The sequence below is a fragment of the Xenopus laevis genome, chromosome 5L, assembly GCF_017654675.1.
Source record: "Xenopus laevis strain J_2021 chromosome 5L, Xenopus_laevis_v10.1, whole genome shotgun sequence".
Classification (NCBI taxonomy): domain Eukaryota; kingdom Metazoa; phylum Chordata; class Amphibia; order Anura; family Pipidae; genus Xenopus; species Xenopus laevis.
Window position 1 is genome coordinate 115,724,852 of NC_054379.1, and position 25,612 is coordinate 115,750,463.

Genomic DNA, 25,612 nt, shown 5'->3' on the forward strand with positions numbered 1-25,612 from the left:
TATTTATCAGTAAAGCATAGTTAATAAACAATGAGGAGGATTCAGTGGGTACAAAGGAAAGAGATTGAGAGAGATATACCTGTGAAAAAGACCTCAGAGAAAGCATTGAACATATCTTTAAAGTGATTGACAGAGGTAGAGATACATGTGTAAAGTAAAGGATTGTCTTTTTCTCCCAGCTGATACTTAAATCAATTTAAAAGAGTTTTAGATTTCAATCAATGTATCTGAACGATTGTCCTTTTTAAAAAAATAAATAAATAAAATGTGAAGGGTACACAATTCAATTGGTAAGGATTCAATTGGTATTGATAATTTTAAATTAAAAAAATCATAGTAATTTCTACTGTATACAGGAGTTGTTCACCTTCCAAACACCTTTTTCAGTTCATTTGTTTTCAGATAGTTCACCAAAATGACTTTTTAAATTATTATTTTCTATTTGTGACTTTTTTCTAATATTGAAGGTTAAAGATACATTTTTCATTAACCTTCTTAAGTCTTTCCAAAAAGACATGAAAATTCTAAATTGATACATTTCTTCTGTTTAGCCCTGCTGAGCTGAATCAACAAAGGCAGTTGTTTTAATTGATACATTAGTAGCAGTTATATCAATTAATGTAGCAAATTATAACAGTTCAGAATCTGCACCTGCAACTGAGCAGGTAGACTGAAACACCAGAGACAGGACCATTAAACTTTAAAGGAGAAGGAAAGGGCCTATTTACTTGGGGGTGCCAAAAGTTAGGCACACCCAAGTGATTGTATCTACTTACCTGAAACCCCCGGGCCGGTGCACATAGCAGAAAACTGCACTGGTCCTGGGGTTCTTCCAGTGAGCACCACGCATCGATCGGCTTCTTCCTTCTGTGCAAGGGTGCGCATGTGCAGTAGCTCCAGAAGCCGATCTTTAACAAAAAGGTCAGCTATTTCGTTCTACTGCGCATGCATCTGCCCCGGGAAATTTGAAGAAATTTCATGGTTCTCGCTGAAGAACCCCCAAACTGGTGCAGTTTTCTCCTGATAGGAGAACCAGCCCGGGGTGTCAGGTAAGTAAATATAGTCACTTGAAGGGTGCCTAACTTTTGGCACCCTCAATTAAATAGGCCTTTCCTTCTCCTTTAAACTTAAATTTTGGATAAACAGTCAAAAATGAAGCACACTAAGGGGCAGATTTATCAAAATGTGAGATTAGAGTTTAGCACAGAAAAACTCACCCACTTTCCTATGAGATTTTTAGAAGTGCATTTATAAAATGGTGAACTTTAATTTTCGCCCACTGAAAAAAAATTGGCTAATTGTCTGGGGTTGGTGTAGCTTTAATGAATATTTAATAATGTAAGTTTTTAACATTACTTTGTGCCAAAGTCATTAAATAAAACACTACCAGAGAACACTAATCTGATTCCATAGATTGTGGAAATAGTCATAAATACATTTGAAGTCTGACATTTACAGATTGTAAACTAAAAAAAAAGGGAATGCACCATATAAAAACAGATAGAGAGCAAATCATTCCAAGGCGACCATTTAGAATACCAGTAAATAAAAGAGAGCTCTTACAAAACTCTAGGCTTCAAGAAAAAAAGTAGAATTCAAAATTCTATGTAAAATTTCGAGATAGATAGAATGCTCCTAATCTTGAAATAAAATGATCATAACATGGTTTGACACGGAATGAAATTCTAGACTACATGCACTCAGCTGTACTGTACTGTACTGTAGAAGCTTGCTGCTGGAATAATAGGTTTTAGTTTGTACTGACATTTGACTCAATAAATACGCAGAGTTCTGATACAACCCAGGAGATACTCACGCTCTCTGAAACTCAGGGATGCTGAAGATGACTTGCATCACTGTGGTGAGGTAGGAGCTGTTCCCAAGGTTTTTGATGCCAGTGTAGCCTGAGCCAAACATTGGCTTTAGCTTTAATCCAGTTTCTTGGATAACTTCCCACTCATTTACTCTTGGTTTGACATCATTGTCCAGGACACCATTCTCACTCTAAAAGAAATCCAATAAGCATATCAGATAATGTCAATAGAAACAAAATAAAAAGGTCAGAGGTTATAATCACTAGTTGCCTTAACAAGCATCTTGGGGGGGTTTAAAGCACAGCCACGGCAGTTGCTGATCGGATAGCAAGTACAGACTAGTTATACCATTATATTGCAATGCACTGAACTGAAAGGAACTAGTCATGAGCTCAATAAACAGTCAAGATTATAATTTAAAAAAAATATATATACCCCCTGCATCTGCAGCATATCAATGCCAAAATGTGCAAGGTGCTTGGCCAGGTGGGGATCTAGAACTGCTTCCTCTTCATCAAATGAATACACATCTGCAAAGGACAGATTATAGTGTGCATTTAGATACATTCATTAAGATTTGTACAAATGGGGGTCATCAGCAAACCAGAATTTTCATTTCTATGGTCAACTCCAATAAGGCTTTATCAAGATGTGGTACTACAAAAGGACAGCAGCAAAGCCACACATATGGATCAAATGTTGCAAATACATTTCAAAAACTGCATTTTGTCACAGTGTATACATACTTTTGAGAAGCTAAGCTTAGGGGTCGTTGCAAATTATTAAGCAGAAAATGAGGTTGGCCTGTCATACAAGATGATGCTACAGGGCTGATTATTAAATTCTGATGCTAATTGCACTGGTTTCTGTGCTGCCATGTAGTAATTATCTGTATTAATTACTAATCAGCTTTATATTGTGACATTTTTATTCTATGCGTACTGTATATTTTTAATTGGTCCCTAAGCTCAGTAAGTGACAGTAGCACAGAGCAAGTGCAGTGAATCAGCAGAAAAGAAGATGGGGAGCTACAGGGGCATCTTTTGAGACACATATCTTCCCTGCTAAAGGGCTGTGGTTGCCTTTGGCTGGTACAGAAACCCAAAACATAATGTACAACATTTCTAGCTACTTCTTTATTTAAGCTTTAGTTCTTAGAGCCCTTGCACCCCAGTAAATGAAAAATGACCCCTTACATATCCTACACAATTGTTTCTTAAAGGAGGAAAACAGAACAGACATAATATAACTTTTTTTCTATTTGCAAATGTATAAGCAAATATATATATATATATATATATATATATATATATATATATATATATATATATATATATCACACATTTCATACATAAACACACATTAGTTTAATGATAATAACAGTGCTAGAGTGAACCATATATATTATGATGATTTTCAGGGAGATTATGATAATTAAATAAATGAGTAGCTTACACAATAAGCAGTTAGGTACAGACAAAGAAATATCAACCTTAAATAGTTCATGTACTTTTAACAACAACAGATGTTCTCTCAGGATGCTTTTTCCTCACCTGCCCCATCTGGGGTAATGCTTCCTAGTCTTACTGCCAAAGGGTAGCCCATTTGCTTGTGGTGTTCAAGAGCATGCCCATTCCCACCACTGCCTGAACAGAACCACCTTCCACACATAATGGAGCCATCTGTCAGATTTAACCACAGGTTCTCTCTGAGATTACACTTGGCACACTTCCAGCCACTGGGAAACAAATGGGAGTAAATTAAGAAGGCTACTTAATTAACGGATTTAGAAAATTAGCAAGTTGGACAATGTGAAGATTTTATATAGAAAAACTTTACACAAATACTAAGAGCAATATTTCAAATTATTTGCACCACACTGTATTACAAATGAGAAGCATCACAATCTCCACTCTTATTACGTCGTGAAAATTACCTTGGTGGAATCCTCACACCATTGTCTATTTGCACAAGGTTGTTTGCAAACTTTGAAACCTGAAGCTCTTCTTCCCATGATTCTTGATCAAGTTTTCTATATGGAGACTTTGAATTAAGGACTGCGTCACAGGCTATTGTTACCTGCAAGAAGGAGTGGTTAAACCATCAAACACTTTTGTATTAAAGCAGATATAAGGATAGTACATTGGGCAGATCTCTCACGTTAAACTCTATAAGAGGTGGCAAGTGGCAATTCCTACAGTACTGGCAAAACACAGAAAACATGTTAGATAAAACAGATTTGCCCGTGTTATATAAGCCTCATAGAACACAAGACATTTGACCTCTTTTTCAAAGTGAAAGTCCACTGTCATCAGCAGCATGTGCTGTAAGAAGAGCTTTTAGCATAATCTGATACGGTATGTTGTAAAGGGTAATGCTGGTTGTTTTGACTGTATATGAATTTAGGATGAAAGCCCATGAGATGTATTCCCCACCAGCATATTTCATCTGGCAGAGCTGTTCAGCCCATCATTTACTTGAAATTGATCCACCTAGGGTGAGATCCAAACTAGGGTGAGATGCAGAATTTTTCCAGTTTTCTCCCATCTTTTGAGTAAATGACAGACTGCTCAGCCACCATTAAAGTCACAGGGCTATCGCTAAAAATCTTAACTTTAGCATTAATATACGATAATTATTAGGTTAAATTCCATTAATGATGTGCGCCATAAGCAATGGAAGATGGGATCGTATTGGATGATTTGGATGCCATTATTTTTCTGTAGCTCATTAGGTAGTGTCAAGTCACCTGAATGGCTGCCTGGGTTACAGGTGATTTTGCACCTTCCAAGCAACTCAAGATCACAGACACTAAACTGCTGCATTTGCCATTGCCCTGATACTGCTAAGCCCTTGGCACAAAATGGAGCTCATTTATAATACTGGGCAGCCCAGGGCAACCAATTGCTTTCACTGTTCAACCTGCAGCTGGCTGAAAAAAGCTAATCACTGATTGGTCACTATAGGTTACTGCCCAGGTGCAAATTTGCCCATTGTTTATAAATGAACCCTACTGTGTTTTGTCTGCCACTGCCCTCATGCAAAGATGAGCTGCAGCCAAAATGCCCCTCTTTGTTCTGAGCTCCATCTTTCACCTATCCATGTGCATTCAAATGCAAACTTGTCATTTACAAGTATAAAAAATAGTGACAGGTGTAAAGGGGTGTTTTGTCAGCCTCCGTTATCTGCCTGATGTCAGCTGTTCACAAAACACCCCATGGCCAAAAGGCTAAATGTAAACAAGTATTTTAGTAACCGTGGAAGCTGTCAATTTGCATAGCAGATAACAGATAAGCAATACCGAATTTTTAATTGATTGTATTTAGAAAGTTTCTTTTTTCAGTATGCTTAAGCTTTTATAAAATTTTCATTTTTGTTATAGTTCCCAATTAAAACATTGCTGACTCACACTTGCATGTGTGCAGTAAGGTATAATCAGAAGATTTTTCTTTACTGCACATGTACAAGACCAAGCTGGGAATACTGTACGCGGTGAAGCTGCTTTCCACGGGTCAGCATAGTTTGTTACTGAACATCTGGAAAGTGGTTTAGAATTACATTTTATTTCACTATGCAATAAACTGTTATTGGATAGAGGTCCCCTTTAAAATAGTTTACTTTTTGCTGTTACTTGCACTTCCACTGCTAAGGGTCTTCACATATCAGAGTAAACATGACACTTCCCATTTGTCCACTTTTTGAAAGTATTTACAGATCACAGAGGGAAAAAGGACTTTGCCTTAAAAGGCAACTCATGAGGTGTAAATACTGCTCAGTCTGTGATCACACCACTCCACTCAGATAACAAAATCACTGACCAATGCAGGTAGTTCCTCTATATTTGGCAAGGCAATTTCAAAATGATCTGGAAATATAACAAGTTTTGCTTCATCTTCGTATTCATAATCTTCAGAGTTCATATCGGTGTTGTTTTCTAGTTCTGAAAAAATACAGGGGTATAAAGCAGGAAAGTGCTCAACGACATAAAAATATATTGTTTCTAAATCAATGCATGGATTTGATATAAGCAAAAATTCAACTTTCTGTACCAAGTCACATAAAGTTTATGTTTACAAAATAAATGGAATCCCTTGTGCTGCCAGAAGATCCAAACAACTAGTCATGGATCTTACGGCCAGAACGACAATATACACATCGACCCTAATTCTCACCAGATATAGCAAAACAAAATTACCCAGAAAGGGGTACTTTGTTGTACAGTACAGATTAATGTGAAGTTCCTGCTGCAGAGGAAACAATTTTTTGTTGCAACAACGTACACACAAAATTTTGCTGTCTGCTCCACACTGCCAACAATCTACTTAAAGGCTGCATAATATTGCTTTAGTAATATGTATTCAATCTACTATGCAACCAGTTCCTTAAGAAAGTATAAATCTAACCAACATGTTTTCTTCCTTATGGAAAAATAACGGTTTAGACTGCCATTTTGTACCACATATTAAAATAGAACCCTCACAGCTGAAAGTGAATTTGGTTGGAGGGCAACTTATAAATTAATCAGACTTGTAAAATTATTTTGTTTCCTCATCTGAGCCCACAGATGAGATAGGTTCACAAGGAAATAGTGAATATGGTTGGAGGGCAACTTACTGTATAAATGAATCAGACTTGTAAAATTATTTTGGATCCTCATCTAAGCATACAGATGAGATAAGTTCACAATGAAATAGTGAATTTGGTTGGAGGGCAACTTATAAATGAATCAGACTTATAAAATTATTTTTGATCCTCATCTGAGCCCACAGATGAGATAAGTTCACAAGGAAATGTTTTCTGATGGAGCAGAACAGCTGATGGACTTATATGTGCACTAGAAAAATAACAGAGGAGGTAGAAGAAAGGAGTGTTGCCTGACTGGACATGCCTGATTCAGAATTAGATCTGTTACCAGCTGAAGAGTGAATCAAGCAGCTATAATTAGCTCTTAGTTAGGGAATGCTAACAGGGGCGCCAGATAAGAAAGGTTCCTCTTGTTTCTTTGCTGAGGTTTTACCCTTTTTGGCAAGGTTTGTCTTAACTAGGATGTGATAAAACACCAGACACACTTAGGGGGTTATCAAAATCCGATTTTTAAGTAAAAAAAGTCCGACCAAACTACAATCCACGAGTTGACCTTATTTATGATTTAAAAAAACTTGTTAAAATTGTTTTGGAAAAAAACTAGAAAATTTGGGTTTTTGCAAAAAAACCACAAATTTTTTGGGGTTTTATGCCTGAAACACTCAAATTGTTTATGAAATCGCAGATTTTTGTCTGAAACTCAGTGCAGACCATGATAGCTTCAAATTTGAAATGGGACCTTTGCCATTGACTTCTACAGGACCCCGACAGCTTGTAGATGGAGTATTTTCGGATTTGGACTTTTAGCAGCCTCAGGGTATAATAAATGACTGAAAAATTTAGATTTTTTTTTTTTCACTAAAAATTCAGATTATATAGTAAAAAAAAAAACTCGGATTTTTTGAGTTTATGGCATTCAGACTTTAAGAAACAATCCCCTTAGTGCCTACAAAAACATTCTATTGGGAGATCAATGTATATGGAAAACTATTTCAAGAAATAGAAAGAGGAATGGAAACATTATATAGAACAGCAAAGTATTACAGATAGTGTATAATCATATTAAAAAGTACTTTGTAATTCCACAAGGAAATAGTGAATTTGGGTTGAAGGGCAAGTTATAAATTAATCAGACTTGTAAAATTATTTTGGATCCTAGTTTAAACCCACAGATGAGATAGGTTCACAAGGAAATAGTGAAATTGGTTGGAGGGCAACTTGTAAATTAATCAGACTTTTATAGTAAAAAAAAAAAAAAAAAACTCAAATTTTTTATAAAGAGAACAGATAGTGTATAATCATATTAAAAAGTACTTTTAAAAATGTAAGAACGAATTAAAAACCACGATTGCTTAATACATTCCAGTTTCCAATAGTTCTTACAAACACACACATACTTTTGGAACAAGGTGAAATAGCAAAAGCAGTTTACTTTACCTAAAAATAGTCTCCCATTTATTCTTTTTGGAAAGGCACCTCCTGCTGCTCCGGTTGCTTTCTAAAATGAAATAAATGATTACTGCTATAAATGTTCCAATAAGCAGGTGTAAAATGTAATTAATTAACATAAAAAGCTATGTTTGATGTGATCAGTTAGAATCAGGTCTGGACTGGGAGTAAAAATAGGCCCTGGCATTCCCAGTACTCAGAGGCCCAAACAGCCCCCACCAGCGTGATAAATAGCGACTTTCTATGGCATCTTACAGCAGCCCTTCTGGCATTTGCCCTAACCCACAGATTGCCAGTCCGGGCCTGGTTAGAATTACATATAAGTCTGTAAGTGGCACTTTGGGTCTCCCCTGGATTTTTTTAATGGCTCTTTAACTGTGCGCAGTTTCACAGTATCAAAAAGTTAGAGACCAGAATGTAATTGAACTTTTTTCTTTACAATTAGTCAATGGCAGGTGTAAAGTGGTGAGTGCCTATGAATGAGTGCCTATCAATAAGTACCAGTGGGTATGAAACGCGTAAGGCGTGACATCAATTGGTCTGTATGCCTATTCTTTTAATCACATGTTAAATAAAGATTAACTTTTTATCTTAAAATAGACTCTTTTTTGGGATATATAATTTTTGTATCTGATATATGTGCCCTCTGAACTGGGGGCTATATCCCAATAACTTTGGCCCTTTAGACAGGCCCTATAGACTGCAGCATGTTAGTGCTATTGAATCATTTAAGTGGAAAGTGATGAAATGCGGCTTGGGAATTTTCCAGACCTGGCCCTTTCATAACTCTAGCCCAGCCTGACCCAACAGGTTGCCTAGGTCTGACCTGCGAACTCTGGTGATATCATAAAAATCAAATACACAAGCCACAATTCCTGTGCAGTGTTTTAGGTGCAGCTTCTTTGCATATTTGTGCCTAGTGTTCCACCTTCAAACCGTAAACTGGTAATGTTAAAAGTTAATTAACACCAAATAATTAACACCATAATAATTTTAATAATGTTCCAAATCCCTTGCCCAATGTAATTGGCAAGGGATGGTGAAGATGAAAGGTACATAGAAAAAATATACACATTCTGTATTCCTCCCTGGCTCCATGATTAATCTACAGAATTTAGTTCAGAAGAAGCCTAAATACAGTCAATTTTGTGGGCTCTTTTCCAAGAAATTCCAGTCACATGTTACAAGCATGGCTTAACTGAAATAAAATCTAGAAGTCAAAACATGAATGACATTTGTGTTTGACATATGTTTCTCTCTCACGCGTAACTGTATCCCGAAAGTAACCTCCTGACTGTTCAACAAACAGAAACCTTTCCACGGTGCAGATGCTCTCTATCGAAGCTTAAGGCTGGATTAGAACTTGTTTTTTTATCATATGAAACTGTGACAGGTGTCTGTAAGACAGTTCAGGAATCTGCCTGCGGATGGAAAGTTCATCTGGGATTGCCTTCATCATTAACTAGATTTCCGGTCTCTGTACCGCCTTCTAAAGAAAAGTTGGTCAACTTTGTACAATAAAGCTTTAACAAGTTTTCATTAGGGGAGATATTGCAAGGAGATATGACTGCAATGATTTCTGCAGAACTGATTTAAATTTAGTAGACTCGGCGAACAAAAGTGTCAGCATTGCATCTTCAAATAAAGTATTGCTTTAAAGCAACCATCCTATTTAAATAAGGGGTGCACCGAATCTAGGATTCGGTTCAGGATTCGGTTCATAAATACTTCTGCCTGGCCGAACTGAATCCGAATATGCAAATTAGGGGGGGAGGGAAATCACGTGACTTTTTGTCACAAAACAAGGAAGTAAAAAATGGTTTCCCCTTCCCACCCCTAATTTGAATATGCAAATTAGGATTCAATTCAGTATTCGGCCGCATCTTTAGCGAAGGATTCGGGGGTTCGGCCAAATCCAAAATAGTGGATTCAGTGCATCCCTAATTTTAATTCCATAACTATATGGTGCACACAAAGCACACACACTAGGATCAGTTTCCTATGCATTAACCTACCAATATGTTTTTGGACTATGGGAAACTGACACAAACATGGGGTTTAAAAGAAAGCAGTAATTCTAACCACTAACATCATTGGCATATTTGCCTTTCTGAAGGAAGACCTAAACGTTGAAATTAACCAATTTCTGTCAGGTAAAGGTAAATGGTCATTAAAGGAGAAGGAAAGGCAAAAATGAAAGCAATACTGACATGTTCCTATAAAAATCATAGCTGCTCTCAGTCCTCTGCCAAAAGAAAAACAGCATTTCTATTATGTACACATGGGCTTCTGTATCAGACTTCCTGTTTTCAACATAAAACTCCAGGGCTAGGGCTTGAGCATGCTCAGTTTGCTCCTCTCCCCCCCCCTTCTACCCTCCCTGCTGTAATCTAAGCCCAAAGCTATGAGTAAGCAGGGAGAGACTCAGGCAGGAAGTGATGTCACAACAAGCTAATATGGCAGATGCTATCCTAAACAAAGAGAACTTCTAGAGCTGTTTACTCAGGTACGGTAAAGCATTCTGCAGGATAAATATAGTGTTATAGTTTGCACTAGTGTGGCTATAAACTGATTTGGTAGCTTTCCTTCTCCTTTAAAGGATGTGCTATATTTTGTGGGAGATTACTATTATTGTTCCAGGGTTCCACACCAATAAATATTCCATTAATGTAAATGATGGGGGCAATTAACCGATAGCTGTAGCTCGGCAATGAGTGAATTCCAGAAGATTCTGTGAAATTTTGCCCACTTGGACATAAAAGTCAGCCTCAGAAGTCCTCCAGTAGCATCTAGCATATTGTAAAGAAGTTCCAGGTGATTACATGTGACTAAACCTCAGTGTCAGTGCTAACTATGTATAGGCAAGAGGCCAACTAAGGACAAAGAAGGTCAGAAGCTGGGAGCCAACCGTTAGAAATATCTATCACTATACAGTCATAGACTAATGCCTTTTAATGCCTATATATTTTATTCAAGAGGGGGTGACTCCTGCAAAAAAAAATAAGCAGAATATCAAACTATATTCAAATTTGTACATTTAAATTTGAAAAAAAAAATAATAAAACTGGAATCATGTGGGAAAAAGATGATGATTTTGGGTGTCCAGTACTTTAAAGTTATACATTGTAGGGTTCAGCCAAACTGAAGCCAAAGAGTTCCTTATCATAATATGTAATGAGGCTGCAAAATGTTGGAATTAAGCCAAAACATGGTAATCTTAAAATGAAAATAGGATGAGCTACTGGCTGCTGTAAGACTAGCATGTTGTAGTCACATTGTTTCAATGTATTGCCTTTAAATTAAATGGATAATAAGCAGATTTATGACCATTTCAGACCTTTTCTCTTCCATTTCCCTTTCGAGCTACAATATTTGGGCAAAGACCCCCTCAATTCATAATAAGGTGCTAGAGGAGAAAGCAGCACATTGCTGTTTCAGCCACAGTTACCACACATCTCACCCTAATTAACCCTCAAGCTGGGCTTCCAAGAACTTTTAAGAAAACAAATACACCTCGGAGTCCTATGAACTGTATAAAAGCACTCAGCCTTCAGCCTTGGAACTACTTGGTGACTTATAACATCTTTACAATTCACAACATGGGGTACATTATTCAATGTGCAAAGGTAAGGGAGAGGTGGGCACATAGAACAGGAAGTGTAGGTAGCTGGCACCATGAAACATTACAGCCAATCAATGATGCATATTTGTATGACAAAAGTATATACTACATTTCATTGTACATTGAGCTTCTTGGGTTTTATGTATTTATAATAGATAATACACAGAACTGGTTGAAATTATTAATATCTGCCTATCACCTTACCGGTCTGATGTGGCGCTTTAGATGCATGTAGACTGACTGCCCAGTTTTCCTATAATGTCGCTCCACATGTTCTCTGCCAAATCCCAGGTGTGTGCTCATGCACACATACAGACCTCCATCAGACTCCTAAAAAAGTAAGTTGAGAAAAATCAGCATGGTAATTAGAACCTTGGGGCAGTACACTGCAGAGATATCAAACACTCAACTGAATAAAAATAATGAAAGCAGGTTGGATCCTGAATTACTTGCCCTGTAGCTGGAGTCCACTTTCCCAAGATAACCCCAACTGCATTCTAAGGGTAAGGGCACACGCTAAGATTCGGGGAGATTTAGGCGCCTCTTCTTCGGGCGACTAGTTTCCCCAAAAAGCCTTCCCGCCGGCTATAATCTAAACCGCCGGCTGGATGGCACTAGGAGCGCTTCGTTTTCCGAAGTCACCCGAACTTCGGAAAACAAAGCACTCCGAGTGCCATCCCGCCGGCATTAAGATTCTAGGGAGATTAGTCTCCCAAAGGAGAGGTGATTTGTTGCCAGGCGACATCTCCCGTGTGCCCTTACCCTAAATGTTTGACCGTTTTTTGGCTTTCTCATGCTTCAATACTGAACAGGCAAACACCTACACAGGCTGACAGTTTTGTCATACCATGCTTAATAAGGTATGAGGAAGTTTGGAGATTACAAAGAAAAAGAGAAACAATTTAAAAAAATTTGGATTATTTGGATAAAATGGAGTCTATGGGTGATGGTCTTTTTGTGATTTGAAGATTTCTGGATTTTACAAGTGGGGTTCTAAAACTTAGACACCCCCTAGTGACTACTTTTACTTACCTGACACCCCAGGCCGGTGCTCCTATCAGCAGAAAACTACACCGGCCCGGGGTTCCTTTAGCGAGCACCACAGAGAGGTCCTTTTCCTGCTTCCTCGGGTCTTCTCGCGGCTGTACATGCGCAGTAGATCGAACTTTAAAATCTGAACTTTAACGAAAAAGCCGGCTATTTAGTTCTACTGTGCATGAGTCTGCCCCAGGATATTTGAAAACCGAAGAAGCAGGAAGAAGATTGCTCTGTGGTGCTCGCTAGAGGAACCCAGGGCCAGTGCAGTTTTCTGCTGATAGGAGCACCGGGCCAGGGTATCAGGTAAGTAAAAGTCGAACCTTGGAGGTGCCTACGTTTTGGAACCCCACTTGTAAAATGGTATTCGTTCTCCTTTAAGGGGTGTTCCCGAAACATGTTTGGCATTACACTGCAGCCACTTTAACGAGAAAGCCAGCTGTTCTACTGTGCATGCGTCTGCCCCAGTTTATTTGAAAACCAAAGAAGCAGGAAGAGGATTGCTCCATGGTGCTAGCTAGAAGACAGGTAGGTAATAGTAGTCACTTGGGGGTGCCTAAGTTTTGGAATCCCACTTTTAAAATGGTATTCGTTGTCCTTTAAGGGGTGTTCCCGAAACACGTTTGGCATTACACTGGTGCCACTTGTTTTTTAATGTTTCAATAAACTGTAGTTTTTACTTCATGAGGCAGTGCGCCCTCTCAATTTTTTCTTTTTGTCTTGGAATAACTGCAATCTGAAGAATTCTGTAGTCCCTCTGGAACAATTTATGAAGGGAGCAAGGGTGAGTCTGAGTTGTATTGTTGAACACTCCTGCCATGAGGCAAGGTGAAAACCTTGCCTCAGGCGGCATTAAGCAGCCAGTTACCTGGGGTGACAAAAAGCTGCCTCCGATAGAGTTATGAGTAGAATTTCCATTTTTTCACAGTAAATAGGTATTTAGTGGTATCCATTTACTGAGACGATTTCTAATCTCTCATATGTTATATTTAAGGTGAGTGACTAATAGAACATGATCATCCCACTAGTTAATGTTCATGTAGTCAACCAAGCAATTATTATGAAATGACATAATGGAATAGCTGCTGCATAATATTGCCACTTTGTTTATAGCATCATGTGAAGAGCTGGAGAAGTAAACAGTCCACATTATTATCTAGCCAGCTCAGAAATAACACTGTATGAGCATTTGCCAGTTGCTGCAAAACGACAGCATTCTTAAACTCAGAATACAGCATAATTTATTGAGGAATCAGAAATGAAAACAACCTGCATAGGACAGTTAAAAAAAAAGACAGGCTAAGTACCTCAACCCAAAATGTACACAAAATGTTAAACGTACACAAGTGGATGTGAAAGGCAATATTTGGTTCCTTTAGTAATGTTGTTGTCCATCCTGCTTTGGAGCAAAATGCTGTTTCCATATTTAAGGGGCAGATTTAGTAAGGTTCGAGTTGTGTTTTCCATGAAAATTCGAGTTTTCGAGTCAGAATTCACATTTTCGGTTTAAAAAAAACTCTGTTTTCGAGATACCGAATCCGAAACCTGTCATGGTCATGAAGAAGTTAATGGCAGAGGATCCTTGAACCATTTGAAGATGTTAGTAGTTTGAGTTTTTTTCGGACGGTTTTGCCCGAAAACTCAAATTAATTTGAGCAATTTGAGTTTTTTTACCACCGAAAACTCGATCAATTCGAGTTCTGGTTTTTTACCCCCGAACTCGCTGATAAGAGTTTTTCCCATTTAAGTTTTTTTTTTTAAATAAAAAACCATTTGAGCTGTGAGTTCATTTGAGGTATATAAATTCTGAAATTCAACCCCCTAGAAGTTTAGAACAACCACCAGGCATCAATGGAACATTTTTGGCTCATAAGAACTTCTCTCTACAACTCTACACTTTTATCTTAAAAGCCCAAGCATTTTTCTTACAAAGGCATTATTTTCTACCTAAAGAAGCAAAAAACATAAAAATCCACGTATCTTCTCCCTAGCTCATCAGTTGCATTGGCCTATACAATCAATGAAGTCAATAGTCTAATGCAATCAATCTAAATTGATATCTATCACTGTAAAAGATTTAAGGAATTGGATATTTTAGATCCTCAAAGTAACCAGTGGTCTTAAATATAAGATATTAAACTAGAATTTATATATTTAAGAGAATCCTTTATGTAATATCCACCAAAGCAGGGAATTGGGGCTGTTATTTGTGGTGAGACTTATGGTAAATACTTATTTAGATATTTCTAGCATCCCAGAATGAACTTCGTCAAGATGTCAGACATGACAATATAACTATTTCCTTGTTATTATGTAAGGTCAAACTGACTAAATTTTGAGATGCAGGTCTGAAAAGCTATTGGAATCAATACGTCAGTACGCTATGTTCAATATGTTTATTATGTTACTCAATACCAAACTAACACTTCATTGTTTAAAAATACCTTCCATCTATCTACTAACTGTCCTACAAATCGTATTTTTAGTTTGTTATGAAGCACCAGCTTCTCATCAACCATCATCAGAACTCCAACAGCTGCTCAAGTACAACAACCTCATTCCTGTAGAAAGTCAAAAAAAAGTGGGATCCGCCTGTAGCCAGCCAGGAAAGATCGCCAGGTTTCCTTTCTTACATGACAATATAACTATTTCCTTGTTATTATGTAAGGTCAAACTGACTAAATTTTGAGATGCAGGTCTGAAAAGCTATTGGAATCAATACGTCAGTACGCTATGTTCAATATGTTTATTATGTTACTCAATACCAAACTAACACTTCATTGTTTAAAAATACCTTCCATCTATCTACTAACTGTCCTACAAATCGTATTTTTAGTTTGTTATGAAGCACCAGCTTCTCATCAACCATCATCAGAACTCCAACAGCTGCTCAAGTACAACAACCTCATTCCTGTAGAAAGTCAAAAAAAGTGGGATCCGCCTGTAGCCAGCCAGGAAAGATCGCCAGGTTTCCTTTCTTACATCAACAACTGTAACTGAAAATAAAATCACCCGATTATCAGGAACTGAGAAATTGGACAAAAATGTCCTACCCATATGGTAGTTTCCAATGGCTGCTTACAACAGCCCATTTATGGGACTGGTAAAATGAATCTGGAGCAAGTAAAGTAGAGCTCTTCCTAACTTACAGAATTCTATTGACAGTTTTAAGAAGAAGGGTCCCTAAAACTGTGACATTCTGAAACCCTCACATTCTATTTGGCATTAAGATGAAGACCGCTTTAGGAAAGGGGTTCACTGAGCCCATTACATGCCTTTAAAACATTTTCCTTTTTCCGCATACTGTATAGGATCCCTTATCTGGAAACCTGTTAGCCAGAAAGATCTGAATTATGGGAAAGCAATCTCCCATAAAGACAATTTAAAGCAAATAATTATGAGTTTTAAAAGTGATTTATTTTTTTCTCTGTCAAAATAAAACAATATGGTATTTGCATATGTGTTTGTTTTCCTTCAGTGCCCTGGACTTGAAATTCCATACAAAAATCAAAAAAACAAAGATGCCAGCAAAGCTAAGCCTTTTCCTGGCTGATTGTTAAAATGTTAATGTTTAAGACACTAATTTGATTAAAATATGTACCAACTATACATACATATAAACTATATATATGTACCAGATAACTTTAACCAAGCCTCGAAAAGGCTATCGGGCAAACGTCAATTTGCCGTGCACCAGGTATCAGACATTAATTACTGTTTGTAAACCTAAGCCATACTTTGCCACCAACAACATTAAAGAGGTGGTTCACTTTTAAGTTAACTTTTAGTATGTTATAGAATAGCCAATTCTTAGCAACTTTTAAATTGGTCTTCATTGTTTTTTTGTTTTTTTACAGTTTTTTAATTATTTGCCTTCTTCTTCTGCCTCCTTCCAGTTTTCAAATGGGGGTCACTGACCCCATCTAAAAAACAAATGCTCTGTAAGGATACAAATGTATTGTTATTGCTACCTTGTATTACTCTTCTTTCTATTCATTCCCTCTCTTATTCAAATCAATGCATGGTTGCTAGGGTAATTTGGACCCTAGCAACTAGATTGCTGGAATTGCAAACTGGAGAGCTGCTGAATAAAAGGCTAAATAACTCAAATACCACAAAAAATGAAAACCAATTGTAAATTGTTTCAGGATATCACTCTCTATATCATACTGAGGGGCAGATTTACTAAAGGGCGAAGTGGCAAACGCTGGTGACAATTCGCCAGCATTACTGCTGGCAGAGACATCGCAAAATTACTAACGGGCGCAGGCGCCAATTCACTAGTGAAAGAGATAGGCACTCTTTTTTCAGGGTGATAGGCTTCAAAAGACCTTAAAAAAATGTTTTCCCATACATTTTCTAACATATGAAAGATTAATTATACAGTGGTCTCATGTGTAGGGCATAATAACAACTCTAATGTCTTTATAAAGGTTCCCTGGACATGTGTAATTAACAGTGGAAATGTAATGTATTTGCTGCAACATATAACATAAAGATGTCCATTCAACTTTAAATTTCCCGCCGTATACAAATTAACCATGAGCACAAGACCTCTAGTGAATTTGCGCTAGGCAGAAATTAACGCTAGCGCATCTTTGCTTTGAATTGCTAACATTGCCGAAGTAATGCTAGCGAAAAGTCGTCAGCGTTCGGCGCCCACGACGAATCTCCACATATTAGTGAATTAGCTTTGTCTGAGCAAATTTTCACCTGGCGAAGTATAGTGATGGGTGCAAAGCGGTCACTGGCAAACAACCCCTTTATCTTGATTTTTTTTTTCTGGTTGAGGTTTTATTGGTGTAAAAACTCACATTTTTTATCCTACGAAGCTGCTAAAAGTCAGAATCCAAAAATCTGCCATCTCAAGGTCATGTAGAAGTCAATGGCAGATGTCCCTTTTACAATTTGTAGATAATGTGATTTGACCCGAGTTTCGTATAATCTGAAAAATTCAGGGTTTTCAGGCCATAACCCAAAAAATCGAGTGATTCGAGCATCAAATCGGAAAAATTGGTACGAGTTTCGAGTTTTCGCTCGATTCTAACGAGTCTTTTCCCACACCGATTTTTTTAAATTATTTTATTAATAAACAAGTTAAAACCATTGTTGCGAGTTTGGGCAAACTTGGTTTAATAAAAAGATGAGAGGTCGCCAAATGAGCAAACCATTCCTCCGACAAGGCCCGCTTGATTGGGCAAGTGCATACGAAAAGTCGGAGCAGGGACCAGGTCAAAGATCCAATGCGGTCCGACAGAACAAGTGCAGGCACTGAATATTCTGGACTCTCTATCAAAAAGCATCAGTGCAGGAGATCAAAGGGAAACTCGGGACATTTCTGTAAGAAACCGGGACTGTGGGCTAAGCCTGCGAAAAAGGGACAGTTGGGAGGTATGGTATGATGTGCTAATCAGTATCCACTATATTGTTAATGTGCATACATTTATCCTGCACAGAGCCCAAAGCAGTCATTTGCACTATATTCCTGTTTAACTAAAATAAATTCATTTTCTGAACTTGGAGAAAACTTCACTCACTCCCAAATGCATAATGCCAAACATTTACCCAAACCTAATGCCTTGCATTGCATCTTCACAGATTTGGGGAGTGCCAACCCGTCTGATGTACGTCTCTGTTGTCCTGCACCTGTTATTCAGAAAGCAGCTGCTTCTGAGAAACCATGTTAAACATCTGAACGCTTTATATGAAGCCCAACAGACATTCAGATTTCAAAATTCTTCTTACAGAACATACACCTAGAGTGAATTCATAAAACCATCAAATTTGCAGGAAGAAGTGAATACAGTAGAATTCTTTTGGTATCAATATTGATTCATGCAGCTTTGAAAATTAGATTTATTTGTACAAGGCGTATCAGGCCTATCCACAATGTGGAGCTTTCTATCAAAAAAAAAAAAAAAAATTATATATATATATATATATATATATATATATATATATATATATATATATATATATATATATATATATATATATATATATATATATATATATATACACACACACACACATATCTCTTTGGACAGATGAAACCGAAACCTCCACCAGAATGATGGCAAGAAAGAAGTATTGAGAAGGTGTGGAACAGCTCATGATCCAAAGCATACCAAATCTCTATAAAACATGGCGGAGGCAGTGTGGTGGCTTGGGCGTGCATGGCTGCCAGTGGCACTGGGACACTAGTGTTTATCTATGATGTGACACAGGACAGAAGCAGCTGAATGAATTCTGAGGTGTTCAGAGACACTGTCTGCTCAAATCCAGCTAAATGCAGTCAAATTGATTGGAGGCATTTCATAATACTTATTAACAACAGTGGTTTAGCAGTCCCTGTGATGCCAAAGTATACAATAGTAGCCCATGTCACATATGCTAAATATGGCACCTGTAGCATGCCTCCAAACTGGTGCTGTGCTCACTGTGCTGTACTAACAAATACTCAGATAGCAGTAGGTGTTAGTAGGTAATTAGAAGGAGCCCAGTGCCCAAACACTTTCATTTGTGCAAAATCTGGCGTGTTCCTCTTTTAATAATTCCACATATCACCACAATTACCTAGTGTAGACTGCAAGGTTAAAATTAACCTTGATACGGATTCATGCAGTTTAATCAGGATCGGTTTTATTATTACAGGGAAATAATTTTAAAAATTACAATTATTATGGAAGATGGCCTTCCTATAATGCAGCGCTTTCTAGATAATGGGTTTTCCAGATAAGGGATGCCACACCTGTGCTATGCAAAACCTTGTAGTTTGATTTAGTGTTGCCCCATTAATAAAGTATTTTATCAACCTGAATATTAAAAGAGCATGGTAGTGACTGTGGTGCAATGGAGGAGGGGATTGGATGAATGGGCACAGTACTATCGGGTCAGGTAATACTGTGATGGTAGTGTGCACTGGGGCAGAATGATGGTCAATTAACCAGCTACTTTCAAGTACACAGAGGTCAAAATAAGCCTGATATATAATGACTTTCTATAGTGTGCTCTTAAATCCTCATGCTTTTGCTGCCCTATGAAAATGTGATGTTAATTTACTAAGATGTGTCCCGTATTTCATCATTTACATTTTGTATGAGTAATTTTAGTATAATGCAGTGATATTCGAAGACAATATGTAGTTGGATTAATTTTTAACTCTTTGCAGTTTTTCTGTGATGTAGCTTTCTGTATAACAGCTGTCCAGATGGAATTTCATTAGATATCTGGTTTCTAGGGTACAATTTACCCTAGCAACCAGGCAGTGGTTTGATTCACAGACTGGATGAATGAAGATAAGCAGAAGATGGACTGAATAGAAAGATCATCTAAAACAGTGATCCCCAACCAGTAGCGCATGAGCAACATGTTGCTCTCCAACCCCTTGGATGTTGCTCTCAGTGTCCACAAAGCATGTGCTAATTTTTGAATGCCAGGCTTGGAAGCAAGTTTTGGTTGCATAGAAACTATAGTATAGTACCAAGTAGAGCCTCTTGTTGGCTGCCAGTTCACAAAGGGGCTACCAAGTAGCCAATCACAGTCCTTATTTGGCACCCCAAGTGCCTTTTCATTTTCTTGTGTTGCTCCCCAAATCTTTTTACATTTGATTGTGGCTCACGGGTAAAAAAGGTTGGGGACCCCTGATCTAAAATAACAACAACATTATACAGGGCAAGAGCTTTTTAGTTGCTGGGGCAGTGACAACTAATGGCATTTGATTTTGCAAACTGTAAAGAGGATGCCAAATACTTTTAACCCATTTTAAAAAGAAAAAGCTATATTTTACTTTTATGTATTTTCAGCTATATTTTGTTACAAAATATTCATCTACATATGTTTGTATTGTTTTGAATAAAATATATCATTTTTAAACTAGAAGTTTAAATTCATCTTAAATTCCCATGAAGCCCCCAGCTTTTATGTGATGGGGGCAGGGTAACAGATGCTGTCAATTTAAAGTTGCTTTGAGAGGAGGAACATGTCCCAGTCCCAGTAAGGCATGGTTCATTACCACTACATTCTGGTGATGTAGACCCAGTAACTTGCTTGGGCACTGCTTTGAACTGCCTACAGTTCCCACCCAAAACACTGATCTGTGGGCTCAGATTACCATCAGGCATTGACACTCAACTCACTGTCAAGATTCTGTATCCTGTTTGAAATGTGACTCAGAGACTCAGCAGAGCTGTAAAGTAGAAGTCGGAAGCAATTTCGGGTACCTGAAAATGTACCGACTCCTAATAGCTTTAAATAAAAGCACTGAAAATAATCAAATCAGATTTAAGAGCTCCTATGAAGGAGGATATAGCAGAAGCAATTCTGTTTCTAAGAACAATACATAAGTTCATTTTGGATTGTATTTAACAGCTAACCTACAGCTATATACCAGGTTCAAGAAATACATAAGTTGTTTTAGGTTTTGCAATTCTTTTGGTTTATGTAGGTTTTAGTTGAGAATTACCAAAGGATGTGGTTTATATTTTTGAGCTTTGGCAATGATAAAATGCCTTGTATGTTGTATACGTCTATCAATCAACATGGAAAATACATTAGTATATTAAACACCAAAAAATGAAGTAATTAACATAGAGAGGCACATTTATCAAAGGTCGAATTTCAAATTCATGCGAGTTTTTAAAAACTACCATAAATTCAAAATTCGACCCATCAAAATGTATTAATACAATGGAATTCTTTTCAACTTGGACGAATTGAAACGACCCGAAAACTCAAATCGTATTCGAATTGAATTCGATCATACGTGTTTTTTCTCCAAATTGATCCCTGGACCTCTCCCTATGACTTAAAAGCAATTCGGTAGGTTTTAGGTGGCAAAGAGTCGAATTTGAATTCTTAAATGGCCAGAGCATGATAATCGAATTCGAATTGTTTAAAAAAAACTCAAATCGAATTTGGATAACTCCCTAGTCGAATTTTACAGTTTTGACCATAAATTTTTTGAAAATTCTAATTTTCAATTCGACTCTTGATAAATCTGCCCCATAATATACTGTTAGCATGCACTGGTAACAGCTGTGTGTTTGCTTCAGATTAGGGATGCACCGAATCCAGGATTCGGTTTGGGATTCGGCCAGGATTCTGCCTTTTTCAGCTGGATTCAGATTTGGCCGACTCGAATCTGGCCGGCCGAACCAAATCTGAATCCTAATTTGCATATGCAAATTAGGGGCCGGGAGGGAAATTACGTAACTTGCATATGCAAATTAGGGTTCGGATTCGGTTCAGTATTCGGCCAAATCTTTCACACAGGATTCAGGGGTTTGGCCGAATCCAAAAAAAGTGGATTTGGTGCATCCCTACTTCAGATACTTTTATTAGGGATGCACCGAATCCAGGATTCGACCGAATCCTTCTGCCCGTCTGAACCGAATCCTAATTTTCTTATGCAAATTAGGGGCGGAGAGGGAAATTGCATAACTTTTTGTCCAAAAACAAGGAAGTAAAAATGTTTTCCCCTTCCCACCCCTAATTTACATATGCAAATTAGGATTCGGTTAGGTTTTCGGCTGGATCTTTCGTGAAGGATTCAGGGGTTTGGCCGAATCCAAAATAGTGGATTTGGTGCATCCTTATAGTTTATATAAATAAGCTGCTATGTAGCCATGTGGCAGTTTTACCAGTGCAATAGAGTGACAGTACAATATTTTAATTACTTTGATACACTTTCAGTTTTGGTTTTACTGTTCCTTTAAAAACATGGAACAACAGCACTATAACATTCAACTGTTATTTATCTGCCCTTCAGTCGAAGGCCAAATTTAAAAGAAAAGATCAGATTAAGAATGGCTGCAGGTTATATATCAATCATTTTTCTGACCAATGGTCTTTCGCAGTTTCCTGACTCTATAAAAACCTTACAGGAATGTGTAGAGAACCCCCACCCCGATATTTACAAGTATTATGGCTAATAGGCTGTTCAGATTGAGCTGTTTTCCTGGGTGGTTGAACTGCTGCCTGACACATGAGACTTTAAGAGTGTGGATAAAAATAACTGTTCCAGCATATGTGATAAACGCCAGACAGCTGAGTCATTTTTAAAAAAGATTCAGGATTTTTAGTTGGCAAATTAAATAGAAACCAAAACAAGCTTTAGAACAAGTCTGTGAAATGGCGAGCGCGCTTACTAAATAATCTGACTTTCATCTGAAGCCTCAAGGCATTTTCAGCCACAAACACCAGCAACAGACCACTATACAACTTCTCATGGATATTAGACCTTAGTACCTTGCTCTCATGCACACTTCGGGTTCATCCACTTAAAAATGAACCCCGCCCACTTATTTGCAGAGGATGATGCAGTTGTGCACTGCACAATCTTGGGGATGATGATCCAGACATGCATATAATTTAAGGTTACTAGATCAAATTAAATATCAAGGATGGAATGTGATGTGATTTCTCCTAATCAATTCTATGTCTGCATTAGGGCATACAGTATAGGTGAGGCAATTATCATTTTCAAGCTATACCCCAGGTGCCCTGACCATTATATCCAGTGTAAGGGTAGGGACACACTGGGCGATTTGGGGAGTTTTAGTCGCCTGGCGACTAATCGCCGCGACTTTTCTCCCCGAATGCCTCCCCTCGCTCTGCGCCTGGCTAAAATGAAAAATTGCCTGCGCTAATCACACGCGGCGATTCGTTTTCCGAAGTCGCCCGAAGTTTCCTCGTGAGGCAACTACGGGCGATTTCGGAAAACTCCCCAAATCACCCAGTGTGTCCCTACCCTAAAGGTGTTTTCCAGCATCTTATCGCCCACACATAAGCAACAGGTGCCACCGACACATGTATTTTTACATAGATCACTATAGAAAACAGTGTCAGGCAAAACACCTCATGCGCCATTCACATAAATCTGCTACTTTGATTTGGTGGCATTTATTAGGCAATGTAGAATACTTTCATAAAATAAGTCCACATATAAAATGTAATTAAAAGCTCATTTTAAGGCCACTTTGTAGGGAACAAAAACAAACATTGCAAGGAACAAAAAACCCAAAGGGAATGTTTAATTCATGGATATCCAGCCTTCAACCCTCCAGATGCAAGGCCCAGCAGCCATGTCAGGCTTTGGCATGTGGTATAATCTACAGGGCAGATTTATCAAAACATGAGATTAGAGCTCCCCGCAGAAAAACGTTCTATTCATTCCTATGTGTAGTTAAACTTTCACCCACTGATAAATACATTTCTCAAAATCCCATAGGAATAAAAATAGAAAGTGGGTGAGTTTTTCGGTGGTGAACTCTAACCTCACATTTTGATAAATCTATTCCCAGAGGCGTTTCTGCCATGAGGCAAGGTGAGAACCTTGCCTCAGGCGGCAGCTCCCCAGAAGTTACCAGGGGAGGCAAAAATCCGCTCCTGGTAACTTTAAGAACTGAATTTCCGGTATTAAACCGGAAATTCAGCTTTTCTAGCACAGAGAGCGCAATTTCACTCTCTGCGCTAGCAATGTGGCCCCCACCGGACCAGGAGGGACGGCGGCTTTCCGAACGCCGCCTCAGGCAGCATTAATACCTGAAACGCGCCTGTCTACTCCTAGGTGTTGTACCAGAATTTAGTGATTCCAGGATCGGCTCAAGATTCTCCCCAATCCTAGCACTTTTTGTTTGATTTGGGTTCAGCCAAACTGACCTTAAAGTTCTGGACAACTGAAGCACCAATGTTTTTTTTTTTCGTAATAAATGCAATTTTGGTTTCCGAATTAGGTGCATTCTAGTAGATCAACCCAGAGATCCACAGCTACAATTCTGACCCCATGTGGCCTCTGAAATGTTAAAGAGCCCAGGATTACTCTAGTCATAAAGTACTAATTACACAAGTTGGAAGCAAAGAACGAAGACCAAGATTGACACAACATCATAGATGAAAAACACAAGCAACCAAAATGTAGAGCCACGTCAAAGCTTACAAGATACAATATGCCAAAACACATAGATGGTTGATAAACAAATTGTAACCCTTAATTAGAACTCCCAAAGCCGCTGGCAGTTGTAGTCCAGGAGAGGCTGGATACCCATAAGCCATGGTGTGACCAGAAAATCAGCAACTACAGCTGAATACACAAAGCATTGCACCACGTCTTGCTACCCCAGGCCAGGCTACACGGTATACTGGCACCTTCTCCTGCTAACTAGTTGTAGTATTATTAACCAGTTTAGTAGCTTTGGGTGCAGCATGGAAGATGCCAGAGGACTCTAGTGAGATACAATGTCCTTGTGTGACGGCACAGCAGGTTACCACACGGTAACACAGAAGACAATAATGCAGGCGGATTTGTAGCAGGAGAGAAGCCAGTAGCAGGGGCTGCGCATCTCCCCTCACGTGTTGTTGATAATCAGGATAGGATAGCCCAACACAAGGTGCATGCTGAGGGGAGGGGGAATCACAAAGCAGCTTCACTCACAGGAGAGTCATAAGAGAAGGCGCACTCCGTTTTGTAGACCCTGTCCCCTGACTTGGGAACCCTGATGGTGGGCATGTAAGGGACCAGCAGCTCTCCCAGGTCTTCAGCCATCTTCCCATTCCTGCTGCTCCCAAACAGTGCTGGGACTGTGCGCCCGGCTGCGGCCCAGGCATGGGAGGGCAGGACAGATGATGCTATTTTAATCCAATAGCAACTCGGCCCAGCGCTGGGTCCTGCCGCTGCTCGGAGGGGAGGGAGACGGAGTGTGAGGGGAGGCAGTAGGCTATTTATAGCAGCCCAACTTTTATTTCTTTCTGCTGCTCAGTCTCAGAGCATGAGTGTGATATGTTCGTGTGATCGCCAAACAGTCCACTCGGGATTGTGATCAGGCCCTTATCTATGATAGAGGACTCGACTCTGGAGAGGGGAAAGGACGCAGCGCAGTGAATGTCATCCAATAGCGACAGAAGTTGAGTTCAGCGCTTTCTATACAGCAAGTGTTACCTTCCTAAATTCAACAACGTAATTTCCAAAATGAATCTGAAGCATTTTGATCACATGAAAATTGCGCCATGAGGGGGGGGGGGGCACAACGCCACGCCCATCATATATGTGACGCGCTCACCGGGCGCAACTCGTCCTATTCACCACACAACATTGACCTATTGCTTGGTC

General features: G+C 38.6%; 1 protein-coding gene across 2 annotated transcripts in view; it reads right to left on the minus strand.

Annotated features, from left to right (window-relative positions):
• usp13.L (ubiquitin specific peptidase 13 L homeolog) overlaps positions 1–25,443 on the minus strand; it is a 56,583-nt gene extending 31,140 nt beyond the window's left edge. The window contains exons 1-8 of one of the 2 annotated variants that reach the window (XM_018263677.2): positions 24,938–25,443; positions 11,674–11,799; positions 7,836–7,896; positions 5,633–5,754; positions 3,751–3,893; positions 3,368–3,552; positions 2,250–2,344; positions 1,817–2,004 (exon numbers count right to left, since the gene is read on the minus strand). In XM_018263677.2, the coding sequence (XP_018119166.1) occupies positions 1,817–2,004; positions 2,250–2,344; positions 3,368–3,552; positions 3,751–3,893; positions 5,633–5,754; positions 7,836–7,896; positions 11,674–11,799; positions 24,938–25,048 (1,031 nt within the window). In that variant the 5' untranslated portion in view covers positions 25,049–25,443. The remainder of the gene's footprint in view (positions 1–1,816; positions 2,005–2,249; positions 2,345–3,367; positions 3,553–3,750; positions 3,894–5,632; positions 5,755–7,835; positions 7,897–11,673; positions 11,800–24,937) is intronic. The other variant, XM_018263676.2, reaches the window with a different exon arrangement.
• Between the last annotated feature and the right edge of the window lie 169 nt (positions 25,444–25,612).